This window comes from Trematomus bernacchii, unplaced genomic scaffold, assembly GCF_902827165.1.
Source record: "Trematomus bernacchii unplaced genomic scaffold, fTreBer1.1, whole genome shotgun sequence".
Lineage (NCBI taxonomy): Eukaryota > Metazoa > Chordata > Actinopteri > Perciformes > Nototheniidae > Trematomus > Trematomus bernacchii.
Genome location: NW_022987477.1, coordinates 2,779,980 through 2,796,802, shown reverse-complemented (window position 1 = coordinate 2,796,802; position 16,823 = coordinate 2,779,980). Strand labels below are relative to the sequence as shown.

Here is a 16,823-nt window from a genome sequence, read left to right as displayed (position 1 = left end):
TGCTTATTTTCTGCTCAGTTCCACCGTGAAGAGCACTGGGAGCCTTTCATCTCTCCAACGCCACTTTACACAATCCCAGACTCTGTGAGCGGTGTTTAGAGCAAAGGTAGAGCGGCGGGGAGGCACAGAGATAAAGAGAGATTTGTGGTCGGAGGCCAAGAGACTCAGGCAGACACACACTCTCACACACTCACACACACTTTAGCAACTAAGAGCAGAGGTTGATCCCATCCTTCTGCAAGAATCTGCTGAGGTTTTCCCTTTTGGCTCGTGGGGGGAAGTGAGTGTGTTTGTGCATGTGTGTAAATGTGTGTTTACGCACACGCCTATGTATGAATACTAAGCAGACCACCCAGCTCTGTGATTCCAGCTTGACCGGCACATGATCCTTCTTACATATTTGTGTGTGTGTGTGTGTGTGTGTGTGTGTGTGTGTGTGTGTGTGTGTGTGTGTGTGTGTGTGTGTGTGTGTGTGTGTGTGTGTGTGTGTGTGTGTGTGTGTGTGTGTGTGTGTGTGTGTGTGTGTGTGTGTGTGTGTGTGTGTGTGTGTGTGTGTGTGTGTGTGTGTGTGTGTGTGTGTGTGTGTGTGTGTGTGTGTGTGTGTGTGTGTGTGTGTGTGTGTGTGTGTGTGTGTGTGTGTGTGTGTGTGTGGTGTGTGTGTGTGTGTGTGTGTGTGTGTGTGTGTGTGTGTGTGTGTGTGTGTGTGTGTGTGTGTGTGTGTGTGTGTGTGTGTGTGTGTGTGTGTGTGTGTGTGTGTGTGTGTGTGTGCCATATCTTTATCAAAGCGCCTCGCTGCATTCTGTTTGCATGTGACTCTCCATGCAGCTGCACATTATTAGATTTTTGTAATATCATTATCTGAACACGGACGAACATGGCAGGGATTTAATGCATGACTCTAAGAGACAGACACACACACACACACACACACACTCCGCTTTTTAGGAACCGTTTTGAAGTATTGTCCACCCAAAAGCCCCGTGTTGATACTATCACTATCACCTAATACATCACTGAGGCTCAGGTAATTACTATAATCACTGAATTGTAATGTAAATATTTAACACCTGGATTTATGCTAATCTCTAGTAATGCAGCCAACAGGCAAATGGCCTACTGTAACTCCACATGACGTAACATATGAATTAAATACCTCATTTTATATACACTTTTAACGTTTATCTCATACTACGCATACTGTAAGACTCTACAATTGCATGTCCTGTACTGTGGGAAATATATCTTGCTTTGTTATACAGGTGTAACCCCACTCCCAGTATCACATGTCGCCTCCTTTGTTGATAGATGTGATTTCACAGCGCAGTGCAGGTAGTAAGAACAAGGCTCACTTAAGCTGTGTTCATGTGAGTGACAGGCAGTAGCAAAGCATGTTATGAAAGGAGAGATGGACCAATTCACATATATATATATATCTCTCTGAAAATAACTTTTATCCAAAGCTGCACTTTCAACAACATAAATAAAGGAAACGGGATCGTATAAATGTCTTGGTAGCACGGCAAAATGCACGGGGAATTCAGAAAAAAAATCAGAATTGCTATTAAATAGAACTTGTGGTATTGTTTTCAAGGTCAAAAGATTAAAATGTTTTATTGTCACAAAGCTACAGTGTAGAAATGGCAATGAAATTCTTCTGACCTGAGCTCCTCCAACAATGCAACAAAAAAAACTTCACTTTAAATCAATGTTTAGTCCTGAAAATCCTTAACCCTTAAATTTGCATTCACATATTATGTAACATTAATTGATTGGTATTTCCTAAATTATACCCATATTACGCTGTTATTAACCCCATATTTCACATTAATACCCCCCTATTACTCTGTTTTTACGTCCATGTTACACCATTGTTACACCCATATTATACCCACGTTACACCTACAATACCCTGCTGTTAGACCCATATTACATCGATGTAACACCCATATTACACTGTTATTACGCCCATTTCACACATGGGCACAGCCTGTGAAATGACTGTATCCCATATGATACAGAAACCATTTAAGGGTTAAAGTGTTTAGAAAAAATAGATTAAATCCTGAGGAAGACCATGTGATTAACAGCTCAAGTTCTCACAGTTTATTCCATGGCAGCCGGTTGAGGAAAGTAATAATTGATGAGGAAACCACTTCCTAAACCTCCAAACAGCAAACCAACACACCAGAGGCCATGGGTTGGAGCTGTGTGTTCTCATATGTCTGCAGATGTTACACACGGCACCACAAAATGCAACACATACCCGCAGTACTTCAGCAAATGCAACACCTCCCCGTCGTCTCTCAGCCCCCCCGAGGGAGACGTCTGTAATCCAGCCTCCCTGACTCCCTCATTGTCACCGAAGACACAGAACCGGTTATGAAAAGAGGGATCAGTGATACAGGTCAAGAGGGTGGAGTACCACTGGAAGCTCCCTGAACACACACTCACAACGCACCGCTGTACCACGTATAGAAACGCAGCGAGTTCTATTAGCAGAACATTTTAGTTTTATTTCCCGTTTTATTTCAAAATGTGTTTCTTGTTTTCCATTTTTTCCAGTGTTCTTGTATTTGTACTGCTGTGTATGCCTATAGTATACACACACACACACACACACACACACACACACACACACACACACACACACACACACACACACAAACTTAAGCCCCCTTTTCAAGGATCCTTCTGAGGACAATCTGCCACCAATACCATCACCTAATTCTTATGTATAATTAATTGTATTTATAGTTCATTATATATTAATCTAATGTACAATAAAGTATTCTGAATCTCTCCTTCTCTTCTCATTGCGTCCGCAGAGTGTCTCCGCTTCAGAAGTCAGAGATCGTGGACATGGTGAAGAAGCACGTGAAGGCGATCACGCTGGCGATAGGCGACGGTGCCAACGACGTGGGGATGATCCAGACGGCTCACGTTGGAGTCGGGATCAGCGGCAACGAGGGCATGCAGGCCACCAACTCCTCTGATTACTCCATAGCACAGGTGGGACGTAGAGACATGCAGAGGACAGTCCTTCATGCTTCATTAGGCTCGTACAGATACGTTACAGGCTTAATTTGAACGTAGATAATGGATTTACGCTCGGTCCATGCACCCTGATCAAGTGTCTTATGAGTCCTGTCCTCATCATACTGATCTTTGACATCACTGCAGAGGAAAGCTTAATTAACTTAGGGGGTCACTCAAGTGTCATATTATCTAACAAGAACTCTTACAACTCTTACAATTAAGGAAAGTCGATAAGAAAATCATAAGACGTTTATGCTCCTAGTAATTTCAGGAAGTGTGTATTTGCTTCTTAATGCTAAGGTCTATTTAATGGTAGCATTTAATCAATTAAAAAACGTATTTAAGATATTTATATACCATCTCTTTTCCCCGCAATTCTTACAAGAATAGTATCTGTTATCTGTGTGACCATAACACCAACTGGATGAAACTAGCCAGAGGGTTCTCCTAATTACTGCCGAGTCCGTCTTTTCTGTCACTTTCGCTGTTTGGGTTGTTTATCTCTTAGCCTCTGGGCATCTTGCACAACTTGCCTGTATCAGTGGGAATCCTCCACTTGTCTCGTTGCCACATACTAAATGTTATCTCGGCTCCATTTCCATACTAAATGTTCTTTTTTCCTCTTTTTTTTGTCTTGTAATTATAGTAATTAATCTCTCTCTGCTCTCCTTTCCCCTGATTGGTAGTTCTGCTATCTAGAGAAGCTGCTATTGGTCCATGGGGCGTGGAGCTACAACCGTGTCACCAAGTGCATCCTCTACTGTTTCTACAAGAACGTGGTCCTATACATTATAGAGGTAACACACACACAGTTACATTAACAGAGACGTTCTGCAGCTGTTTGTCGACATGGCTGACAGTGATGGACGAGCTGCCCTCCTGGTGTCTGCTTTCTGTCTCTTTTGCACACACACACACACTGAAAAAAAAAAACGTGTGTTTAGATCAGCAGCGACGAGACCTTGGGTGTGTGTGTGTGTCAGCTGTGCTCCACCCCCTCCTCACCCTGTGTCTCACATTAAGGATGCCAGCAGGTGCTGGTCCTCATGGGAGACTACTGTCCCGCTCACACCGTGTGTGTGTGTGTGTGTGTGTGTGTGTGTGTGTGTGTGTGTGTGTGTGTGTGTGTGTGTGTGTGTGTGTGTGTGTGTGTGTGTGTGTGTGTGTGTGTGTGTGTGTGTGTGTGTGTGTGTGTGTGTGTGTGTGTGTGTGTGTGTGTGTGTGTGTGTGTGTGTGTGTGTGTGTGTGTGTGTGTGTGTGTGTGTGTGTGTGGTGTGTGTGTGTGTGTGTGTGTGTGTGTGTGTGTGTGTGTGTGTGTGTGTGTGTGTGTGTTTAGGCTGTCGTGTGTGTGTGTGTGTGTGTGTGTGTGTGTGTGTGTGTGTGTGTGTGTGTGTGTGTGTGTGTGTGTGTGTGTGTGTGTGTGTGTGTGTGTGTGTGTGTGTGTGTGTGTGTGTGTGTGTGTGTGTGTGTGTGTGTGTGTGTGTGTGTGTGTGTGTGTGTGTGTGTGTGTGTGTCCCTGATTATCTCACATGATTGGCTCCCTGCGGGGCGCTGTGGGCCAAAGGTTAGAGACTGTCTCTGTCCACTTAGTGGAGACAGAATAAGGGGGATGGGGGTGTGTGTGTTTTTGTGTATCTGACCTCACCCCTGCACTGTATGCCCGAGGAATGCCACAACTCCCAGCAGCGGCCCCAAACATTTTCTCTATCTGCCCTCAGATCTGTGTGTGTGTGTTAATGAAGTTCTCCCCTGAGCCAGTCATATTTAAAGGCTGTGATTTCAGTAAATTATCTTCTATACAATCAGAACGAGGTTTCAGAGCCAGCCACAACCTGCAGGAGGAATGCTTTTACAACTTCAGTTTAATGGAGGCACAGGAAGTGCAACTACTATAATTTATATTTAAAAACCAATGCAACACAGCCAGAAGAATCATTACGCTTTGGAACCATTACCGCAAACAAATGGGACAACCGTCTCGTGTAAATAGTGCTGTTTATTGCTCTTATGTTTCATAAAACTATGACCACAATTCCCATAACTGCTTCCTGAATGATGTGCTTACTTTTTTCGTTAACTAAAGATGCATTTACTTTGTTCCCGTTTTTAACCAGGAAGAAAACACTACAATTACAACAATAAATATAAACACATTTCTAAAGTACTATTGACTTAAATGCACCAACAGAAATCAACCATTGTTTGGAACGGATTGTCTTTGTCCTGATTTAAAAAGTGTTATGTCTTGTGAACTATGATATACTTTGATTTACATTTCATGACCTTACCTTCTGAACGACTGAAACGTCATTAAAGTGACAGACACTGGTTTCCTCTGACACTATAAAGTCAGGGTTCTTACGGTCATTAAAAACCTGGAAAAGTCATGGAAATTCAAAATGCAAATTCCAGGCCCTGGAAAAGTTATGGAAAACAATATTTTTCCCAAAGTTTTGGAAAAGTCATGAAAATGTAACTAAAGTTGCATCAAATATAATTTATATTTTATCTAATCGCCGAAATAGTAATACTATAATGATAATAAATACTGTATCGTATAGTAATGAATAATAAAATGGCATTTAACTGATGAGGTATTTTGCTGGTGAGAGATTTGAGTTGCTTTAGCGTGTAGAAGCTAGTAAGCCTACTATTTGATTTGTTTTAGATAGGCACAACATGTTTCATATGCAGACCTTATTTTCCTGTTCCATGTTAAAATAAACCATTTTCAGTGGTACTTTTTTTGGTCATGGAAAATTAGGTAAAGGTCATGGAGAAGTCATTGAAAAGTCATTGAAAATCATTGGTGAAAAAGTGTACGAACCCTGTAAAGTACAAAATGTTCCTCATGTGAACCTCTCATTTTGTAAACAGAGGCACACATTTGGCCACGTCCTGCTGCTGTTTCCACTATCAGTACCTCCCTAAGGCAGATTTACCCTCCGCCATTGTCCCTCTCATCCCCTCTCATCCCTCTCTTTGTGTCCCAGCTCTGGTTCGCCTTTGTGAACGGGTTCTCCGGACAGATCCTTTTTGAGCGCTGGTGTATAGGCCTCTACAACGTGGTGAGTACCCGCCCTAACTCTTTTCCATTCCTCCACTCAGTCTCTCCCCCTCTCTGTTCACCTTAAGTGTGTCTCTCGCTCTCTCGCTATCTCAACATCAATCTCTCTCCACTTTGTCTCTTAATCTCAGCCAGAAATGTTTGTACGCATGCAGAGTGTTTTCTGTTTTAGTGCCAGCTGTTTGTGAATATGTCCGACTGTCTGCAAATACCTTCAGGCTTTATGGAATTCCTTTTTAAAGAGGCCCTATTATTCTCATTCAGGTTCATATCAGTGGGTGTTTCTCAATGTCGAGGACGCTTCCTTGGTAGGACATGTTTTCCGAGTCACTTCCTTCAGAAGCTAGGCAAGAATCCTTCCTGGCATTTGGAAAACGAAGAGTGGAACAGGCGAGCAAGTGTGCAAGTGTGCGTCATATGAGAGGCCCCGCCTTACATTTTCCGCCACAGATTTGGGGAAATTGGTCCGTGCGCAAAGCATTGTGGGGATTTTAAGAGCGCGGAGGATACACATGTGCGAAATTTCTCGCTACGGCGGGACTCGATGACGTAGCATCCTTGAAATAGTGGCTCTGGAGCATCCTTCCTTGACATTGAGAAACACCCAGTATGTAGTGTCTCTACTGGGACATGTCTCCATGCTTTAATGTTCAAAAAGCTCTTTATTTTTCTCATACTGCCTGTGCTGCAGCACCTCTTTTCACCCTCTGTCTGAAACCAGAGCCCAGTCTGCTCTGATTGGTTAGCTGGCCGGCGCTTAGAGATGTCCCGCCCCTTAGACTATCACGTACAATTTGTGTTGAAAGGCTAGCCAATAGAAGTGGTACATAGTGATTTCATGGTAGTAAACAAAGGAGTCGCATGGAGGACTTTCAGGAACGTTGGGATTCTTAGCCTTTGCAGACCATTTAACTGCTCACAATTCTATATAACCCAACATCATAATAGGGCCTCTGTAATGCCACTGCTGATTGTCAGAGTGTGTTTTAATGTCTGTGTGTGTATTGCAGATATTTACCGCACTGCCTCCGTTCACTCTGGGAATATTTGACCGGCCGTGCAGCCAACAGAACATGCTCCGCTTCCCGCAGCTCTACCGAATCACCCAGAATGCCGAGGGCTTCAACACCAAGGTACACACACACACACACACACACACACACACACACACACACACACACACACACACACACACACACACACACACACACACACACACACACACACACACACACACACACACACACACACACACACACACACACACACACACACACACACACACACACACACACACACACACACACACACACACACACACACACACACACACACACACACACACACACACGCCTCAGCTCTGCCTTCGACTCGTCCTGCCTTGCAGGCCCTGTGGGATTGACGGGTGATGCCTGCTGTTTGTTTGGGACGCCGGCGAGTAAACAAGAGTGGCATAGGGGACTGGGATGTTTCCATGGCTACGCCTAATGAGATTCATAGGAATACTGAAGTCTTTCATTTTGGACGGTACACTAGCAACCCGACCTACTGTATGTGTGGGAGTGTGTGTGGAGGGCACTTCTGATGGCAGGAACACAGTGGAAGGTGTGTGTGGGGGCATATATGTGCTTTGGCATTACTCTCTACTGACTTGTTTCACTTTCCCCCCCCCTCTCTTTCTGTCTCTCAGGTGTTCTGGGGGACTTGTATCAATGCACTGATTCATTCAATTATTCTCTTCTGGTTTCCTCTCAAAATGTTAGAGCATGGTAAGAAACACGCCTGAGTAACTCGTGCAAATTCCCATAATTCTGGCTGGTATCACTTTGTCATGAGGTGTGTGTGTGTGTGTGTGTTTCCCACAGACGCCCCGTTCAGCACCGGTCAGGGAAATGACTACCTATTTGTTGGAAATATGGTGTACACAGTAAGCATTTTATTTGCATATATCTGCGTTTGTGTCTTTTTTTGTTTGTATTAGTTTTTATTCCTGTCTTCTGGCATGCAGATGTTTTTCCTTTTTGCATACACACAGTATTTGTGTACACTGTGCAGCTTCCTCAGAGTCTCCAGTCGTCTAGCCACTCTGTCTCTCCCCCCCCCCCACATTCACCCATCTCTTCTCTTTACTCCACTATCGTTTTACTCCCATACATTCTCTCGTGAATGTCAGTACTGTTTATTTGTTGTGTTGTGTGTGTCGACTACAGAGTCCTGTGGGGGTTCAGCATAGTTAACAGACATTGCTGAGTTTACTATATAACATTAATGTTTATTATCTCCACAGTCGCCAGCAATCTAATTCAGTTTCTCTGTTGTTTTTTTCATTCTCTCCTTTGTGTGTGTGTGTGTGTGTGTGTGTGTGTGTGTGTGTGTGTGTGTGTGTGTAGTATGTGGTGGTTACAGTGTGTCTGAAAGCTGGAATGGAGACCACCGCTTGGACCAAGGTAAGGACATTAACAAGCCACACCGCATGTGCTGTATTTTACTCAACCGTTGATAAATAAAAAGGAGATGGGTGGGACGGGGGGGGACACACACACAGTGAGGTTTTCCTGTAACCTGCTCCAAATGCTTCATATTCAGGAGAGACATGGGAAAAGATGCGGTGCACCTTGATGTCGTGGTGGAAGCTTGAGGTTTCTTTAACACCAGCGAACCAACTCACTGGTGGCCGCAGTTTTCCATCATTCTTGTTCAATATTTTGAAACCTATCCACTTACAAAAACACTGAAAAATGTCCAAATGTTAATATAATAACACTTAAAAATCAATCAAAGGTATTCACTGGGAAGCAGCTGCAAGAAGTGTTGAATGTGCTTCAACAGATTGAGGATCGGATAAGTGTCGTTTCTGCACAGCAAAGGAGAAAAACAGACACAGTGAGATTACCATCTGTTACGTGAAGAGCGAATACAGAAACATAAGAGCCAAACAGATTTCATTCAACATCGCTAATTTAGAGCCCAGATGTTCCCATTCTTTCTTAAAGAATAGTCCGTTAAAATCATCAGGATTATAGTATATTCTCATTTATGTGGTTACTGACCCAACACACAATATCAACATGTGTTAGCTTTGGCTAGCTAACAATAACCTTGAAATAAGGCTCTTGCCGATTGTGAGAAGTTACCTGTGTAGTGTCCCAGACACTCAGCAGGCAGTATGGTAAAAAAGTATGCTTGATACTGTATATGTTTAAAACAGGGCTAAAATAAATATCTGATGAATGCAATGTATGGGGAAAAACTCCAACAGCTGTATATGAACTTTGCCTTTTTAAACTGTTAAAATAATTACATTTTAAACAGGAAAATACCTAAAAACAAATAAAAGAACAGTATTTGGTTCCAATTTTTTGGAACAAAGTCTTATGGATGTAGACTTTTAAAGGGGCCCATATTGAGCTCATTCTCAGGTGTATATCAGTATGTAGTGTCTCTACTTTAAAGAGTCCTCTCCTGTTGATGTTCAGGTGTATATCAGTATGTAGTGTCTCTACTTTAAAGAGTCCTCTCCTGCTGATGTTCAGGTGTATATCAGTATGTAGTGTCTCTACTTTAAAGAGTCCTCTCCTGCTGATGTTCAGGTGTATATCAGTATGTAGTGTCTCTACTTTAAAGAGTCCTCTCCTGCTGATGTTCAGGTGTATATCAGTATGTAGTGTCTCTACTTTAAAGAGTCCTCTCCTGCTGATGTTCAGGTGTATATCAGTATGTAGTGTCTCTACTTTAAAGAGTCCTCTCCTGCTGATGTTCAGGTGTATATCAGTATGTAGTGTCTCTACTTTAAAGAGTCCTCTCCTGCTGATGTTCAGGTGTATATCAGAATGTAGTGTCTCTACTTTAAAGAGTCCTCTCCTGCTGATGTTCAGGTGTATATCAGTATGTAGTGTCTCTACTTTAAAGAGTCCTCTCCTGCTGATGTTCAGGTGTATATCAGTATGTAGTGTCTCTACTTTAAAGAGTCCTCTCCTGCTGATGTTCAGGTGTATATCAGAATGTAGTGTCTCTACTTTAAAGAGTCCTCTCCTGCTGATGTTCAGGTGTATATCAGTATGTAGTGTCTCTACTTTAAAGAGTCCTCTCCTGCTGATGTTCAGGTGTATATCAGTATGTAGTGTCTCTACTTTAAAGAGTCCTCTCCTGCTGATGTTCAGGTGTATATCAGTATGTAGTGTCTCTACTTTAAAGAGTCCTCTCCTGCTGATGTTCAGGTGTATATCAGTATGTAGTGTCTCTACTTTAAAGAGTCCTCTCCTGCTGATGTTCAGGTGTATATCAGTATGTAGTGTCTCTACTTTAAAGAGTCCTCTCCTGCTGATGTTCAGGTGTATATCAGTATGTAGTGTCTCCACATGTCTCCATGCTTTAATGTTCAAAAAGCTCTTTATTTTTCTCATACTGCCTGTCTTTTCACCCTCTGTCTGAAACCAGAGCCCAGTCTGCTCTGATTGGTTAGCTGGCCGGCTCTGTTGTGATTGGTCAACTGCTTAGAGATGTCCCACCCCTTTAGCCTATCACATCCAATGTGTTGGAGTGCTAGCCAATAGAAGCACATAGTCATGTCATTATGTTCCGAAAGTCAAAAATGTTAGCCTTTGCAGACCCTTTACATGCACAAATACCGATATATAACACACTACAGGAAAGGGAAAAACCACAGAAAGAATAGCAGGGCCTCTTTAAAGCAACAGCAGCCATGACTGTGACAGGATTCGGAGAGTGGCAGCATGGACAGGATGGCGCTGACACTTTTGTCCGCTCAGCTGTCCACACAACAGCCTGGCAGTAATGAAGCAGGTCTCACAGGAATTCACACAGTGTCGCCTTTCAGCAGATCAGAGTAGGAGGAAGACATGGGGAGAAGTGAGGGAGAGGTTGTGTATATCCGGATGAAATTAATCTGACCTACGCTGTATTCCTTAATCTCCATCCTCTTTTGCAGTTTTCCCACCTGGCAGTATGGGGAAGCATGGCGCTCTGGATGGTCTTCTTCGCCGTCTACTCCGCCATCTGGCCCTCCATCCCCATCGCCCCCGACATGCTTGGCCAGGCAAGTCTCTCTCCACAAACATGTGTCAGTCATTTCAGTAACAGGGGGTGACGGGGTTAAAATAGCCCTTTCCTCTACATCAGGGGGGTCAAATATACGGGGGATGAATTTGCAAAGTGTAAAATATGACAAAGAAGACATGAACTGCAATTTCATGTGTATATTTTATACATTTACAAGACAGGGGGATCACTTCTTCCTTAATAGTTCCCACTTTAGTTTGTATGGTGGTGTGTCAGGATTACTACACAGAAAAGTTATTCTGCTATGATTGTCCTGGTCGCGCCCCCTTAAGATCACATTTGTGTGTATGTGGCCCCTGAACTAAAAGCAGTTTGACGCCCCTGCCCTCACCTGCCCCTCCCTTCTTCTTGTTGCCACTCCATGGCGCCTACGAGACTCTCCTCCTGGGTGTTCTGTGGAGCCCCGGGGGAGATTTACGCCTCACCCACCCCTCGCTCCAGGCTTCCTGCACCTGCTGCGTGTCACCCGAACCCCTGATTTTTACTGCCCTCTGCGGAGGTGTTGACTCAAGAGCTGGTGATGAGCGGAGACCCCTTGATTGAGAGACTCATTTGAGAGTTTCGGGGGTGAGGCGGCGAGGTGCCCTGCTGAGTCGTGGGAGGGGGAGAGAACAGGGCCGTCTAAACTCCCCCCAGCCCCATTAATTCAATTTGTGTCAGAAATCAGGAATGCGGTGGAATATCTGTGCAGCTGCTCAGACTGACTGGGGAATGGTCAGAGACACTCAGCCCCCCTCAACCCAACATTTCCTCCACCCCTAACTACCCCATTACCTCTCTTATTTCCCCCTGCTCCCGCTATCTATATTTCCATCTGTTCATGGGGGACAGGGTTTGGAAAAGAGACGTATAATTCTACGTGTGTGTGTGTGGAATAATGTGATTTGTGTTGATTGTAAAGCGGTGGAGACCAACAGCATTCCTCCATCCTCGGGCTTCGTAAAGAGCATGTGATATAATGTGTTAAAATGGATGTGTGTAGGTGTTTGTCACACAGAAAGTGGATCATCTGTGACTTGCTTGTGATTCCAGCTGTTTCGCAGGATATTCATAACGGTTGTCTGAGGCATTTTCCCCGTCTCTTCTCCCTCTGGAAACTAAATTGTCTCGACATATCTGGACCCAAGCACAAGACACAGGAAAAAACACAATAATATACTAGGTCAATTCAATATGAAAACAGACAATCAGGGAAACAGACAATCGGAGACAAAGTGATGTAGCTCATAACGAAAATAACCCTCCTGTTAGTCATCCAGATTCAACGTTTTTGATCAGGGACCCAAATATGACGGCATTTCAACTGCAAAATTAGGAGATGGCTTTCCATGTGTGTATCTAATACAGACATATACATATATATATATACACATATATGTATGTACACGTGTGTGTGTGTGTATATATATACGCATACTTCAGGTTTCAAGGTAGGATTGAAAAAAGTAAATTCCACGGCAAGAAGAAAATAAAATACCAAAGGAAAGTTAAAAAGAGGAAAAGAAAGTAGATAATTTCATACAAGTCCATGTTCAGATTAGATTACGGTTTAATTTCTCATCCTATTTTTAAATCGAATTTCTCTTTTTTTCGGGGAGGGGGGGGTTATGGGGCATTTAGTCCCTTAAACGTAACCGCCCTGAGACAAAGACTTGTGAAGCACCACAGAGCTCCTGCAGATAACTGAAGGATAATACATGAGAAATGGAGGGATTAGCAGTAACAGGCGGGGACAGGCAGCAGGAGATACACTCACTAATAATGAAAGGAGGTTGTGGAAGAGTGAGATTGCAGGGAAGCCACAGGAGAAAGGAGTGAGTAGGAGTGAGAGTCATGGCAGACGGACAAATTGAGACAGTGGTTATATGCATGATTAATCCCTGGAGACACACTGAGGAGGGGGTCAGAGGTCAATAAGGATGGACTGCAGAGACATTAGCATTTTTACTATTTTATCTCCTAATTCCAGCATTTGGTGTGTGAAGAAGCTGTAACTATGCCAAGCTAACGTCTGAAGTACTCAACGCTCTGAAAGGCTCTCAATGTGCTTTGTCTCCTCTTTGCCGTTTCCACATGTGTTTGAAAAATGACTCAATACTGGATCTGAATTAATATGCGAGTGAAATAAAGGAGCCTGTGTGTTGTCCCTGCAGGCTGGCAAAGTGATGCAGTGCTGGTACTTCTGGCTGGGTCTGATCCTGGTGCCGGCTGCGTGTTTACTCAAAGACTTCGCCTGGATCGCGTAAGTAGAACACATTTAATATACATACGTGGGAAATCCATACTGAGGCTATTTAGCTGAAGCGAGGCGTTTACATAACCCACATTGAGTCTGTGTCAACACTCGCGCGCACTTTATGTTATGAATCACACGTGTCGGCAAAGTAACACTCAAAGTTTCCTGCATGATGTCTGACGGGCTTCTTCCTGCTCTCAGCACCCGGCGCACGGTGAGGAAGTCTCTGCTGGAGGAGGTGCAGGAGCTGGAGGCCCGGGCTGTGGACCCGGGGGCCGCCGTGCTGAGGGACGCCAGCGGGCGCAGGTATGCACAGTGCTGAAGAGCATCATGGGATCACACCTACATCATATTTTTTATGATTTATTTCAAGGTGTTTTAATCCAAGTGTTAGCCATTATGTTTTTATATTAGCACTGAGGCCACTATGTTGGGTACGACTGTAACATTTGATGCAACTCAATACAGCGGCACAGTAAGACATGTTATCTTTACAAAGATTTAATAACGTTTTGATTGACTGCAAGAGCTCAAATCCCTGTGTTAGGCTAAGGGGTGGGACATCTCTAAGCGGTTGACCAATCATAACAGAGCAGACCACCTAACCAATCAGAGCAGACTGGGCTCTGGTTTCAGACAGAGGGTGAAAAGAGGTGCTGCAGTACAGGCAGTATGAGAAAAATAAAGAGCTTTTTTGAACATTAAAGCATGGAGACATGTAGAGACACTACATACTGATATACACCTGAACATCAGCAGGAGAGGACTCTTTAAAGTAGAGACACTACATACTGATATACACCTGAACATCAGCAGGAGAGGACTCTTTAAAGTAGAGACACTACATACTGATATACACCTGAACATCAGCAGGAGAGGACTCTTTAAAGTAGAGACACTACATACTGATATACACCTGAACATCAGCAGGAGAGGACTCTTTAAAGTAGAGACACTACATACTGATATACACCTGAACATCAGCAGGAGAGCACTCTTTAAAGTAGAGACACTACATACTGATATACACCTGAACATCAGCAGGAGAGGACTCTTTAAAGTAGAGACACTACATACTGATATACACCTGAACATCAGCAGGAGAGGACTCTTTAAAGTAGAGACACTACATACTGATATACACCTGAACATCAGCAGGAGAGGACTCTTTAAAGTAGAGACACTACATACTGATATACACCTGAACATCAGCTGGAGAGGACTCTTTAAAGTCGAGACACTGCATACTGATATACACCTGAAAAAAAGCAGAATAGGGACCCTTTAACACATTTAATACCAACAATGGTCATACTAAGCTTCTTTAAGGATAATATGTGGCAGAGCTGCTGTATCGTGTTGCATTAAACTGTATAGATGGACCCAATAAAGTCACCATAGCAGGTATGTTTGTGGAAATAAATGTATTTCTAACTCCCCGGTGGCGTCGTCCACAGGGCCCAAGCCAAGGCTGAGGTCCCGTAGAGCCCCAGCTGTCACATGATCACAGAGGTAGTTTTTGGGTTTACTGTGTGACCTCAAACGACTCTGGAGTGACCTTCACCTGCTTCCCCACTAAATGAGTTCACACCTCCCTCTGTTTATCTTTCATTAAATCACTCCTTCCCCTTTACCCTCGGTTTCATTTTTACATTTCATTTCTCTCCTTATTTCCATTTTTCCTCCATTCCTTCATCTGTGGATCACAGGTGGCTCAATGTGAGCTGCTGTACAGACCTGGTGTGTTTCTGGATGTGTTTGTGTTTCTCTCCGTGTGATGTAGTCGTGTTGTGTCACTAGAGTTAGACGAAAGTCTCCTAAAAAATACAATTTTGATTACAATACTTAAAGTTACGTAAGTCTTTTTGCACCGTGATATGAATACTACTTTAGTACTTTCTCCACCACAGTTTGCCAAAAAGGATTCATTTTTAATATTCTGCTAATATGACTCATTATAATAAAGATGCAGCTGTTAGTGAGTCACAGAGAAAGCTTCTCTCTCAGAGCAGTTTTAGCACGAGGTGTGTTTTCAAGATAACCAAACTGCTGCCCCACACAAGGCCCCGTCCCCGACTAACCCTGCTTGTAAAACCCAGGGGGGAAAAAGAAATGGGTCCTCTCCAAAGCAATGGAGCAGAAAGGGGGAAAAAAGCACATCTGTGTTTGTAGTTGGTGGGGTAGGCATGGGAAAGGTAGAGCGCCTCGAGGGGAGAGCTCAGACGGAGCACATCCCTGGGCTTTTTTATATCAGAAAGGAACATTAAAGAACTGAAGCATGAGCCTTTCATCTCTTCGTCCTGCACCATTTATTATTATTGTATCATCCACTCAGCACTGTCATCTATCTAGCAGACATTTCAAACTTCTATAGGAAACTTCAGAGCCGCTCTGCTGTTTTTTTTATTTAGAGATCGTTCCCAACAGTCACATACAGTATGAGGAATTTCCAAATCCTAACCTTGGGAAGGCTGGCTGAAGTCCATCTCAAGAGCCAGTGTGGTGTCAATGTAACGCTCCCAGGGCAGACGAGTGTAGAAAACGTTTTAATTCATGGGACTTTTGTACGTGGCTACTGCTCTTACTGTCCACACATTAACATCCAACGCCTCTGCTTAATAACTTTAATAGCGGTAATCATAGGTATAAAAGTGGGGATAGGTATCTGACTAAATTAGTGTGTGTGTGTGTGTGTGTGCATGCTGTGCAATATCTGGAAAGGGCTTAGTTATTTTTGGTCACAGGAGGAGAGGAGCCATGACGGCGTGTGGTCTCCGAACACAGGATCCAGTCTTCTGCTCGGAAAGGGGGAGAAGGAGAAGGAGAGGAGAGAGGAGAGAGGAGAGGAGTTGGGGGGTGGGGGGGGGGAGGCAGGGGAATAGTTTACTGTGGATGTCCTGTTAGCCTGCAGCCACTTTATGACTTTCCGTGGGTTAAATTGCATAGTCAGGAGCAGTCGGTATCCAATCCCAACGTTCTGGATTTGAATCCCCTCATATTGGGTTTGCTCATGATCTGAGAAGGAGAAATGTACTTTAGCTCACGTCCTTAAGTGTCTTGCTGAAGGACAGTTTGAGGGCGAGAGATTGTCAGTGGGAAATTAAGACATTAGTTTGATTTAAATGTCTTTTTAAAAAGCAGCAAAAATGTTTCACCAAGACATCGATATGACCATTCCCCTGTAGCTTGTAATGGTGTGGTGCACTAGTGTCAATCGTGATGATAGTCTCTCTTTGATTGCTGATTATGTAGTATTGATATGCCATGTTACTGATCCTTCTCCCCTCTCTCTGCAGTCTAAACGAACGAGCCCATCTGCTGACAAGAGTCTTTAGAAAAGCGCCTTCAACCGTGGGACGCTCCAACTCGGTGCAGCAGACTGTGTCACGTGAGTGTCCTCTCAAA

General features: G+C 43.7%; 1 protein-coding gene across 4 annotated transcripts in view; it reads left to right on the top strand.

Moving 5' to 3' along the window:
- atp8a2 (ATPase phospholipid transporting 8A2) overlaps positions 1-16,823 on the top strand; it is a 56,777-nt gene that overhangs the window by 37,520 nt on the left and 2,434 nt on the right. For all 4 annotated transcript variants that reach the window (XM_034148881.1, XM_034148873.1, XM_034148886.1 and 1 more), the window contains 11 exons: positions 2,826-3,009; positions 3,723-3,833; positions 6,030-6,104; positions 7,114-7,236; positions 7,794-7,872; positions 7,969-8,030; positions 8,494-8,550; positions 11,052-11,159; positions 13,336-13,424; positions 13,620-13,724; positions 16,715-16,806. In XM_034148881.1, coding sequence (XP_034004772.1) covers positions 2,826-3,009; positions 3,723-3,833; positions 6,030-6,104; positions 7,114-7,236; positions 7,794-7,872; positions 7,969-8,030; positions 8,494-8,550; positions 11,052-11,159; positions 13,336-13,424; positions 13,620-13,724; positions 16,715-16,806 — 1,085 coding nt within the window. The remainder of the gene's footprint in view (positions 1-2,825; positions 3,010-3,722; positions 3,834-6,029; positions 6,105-7,113; positions 7,237-7,793; positions 7,873-7,968; positions 8,031-8,493; positions 8,551-11,051; positions 11,160-13,335; positions 13,425-13,619; positions 13,725-16,714; positions 16,807-16,823) is intronic.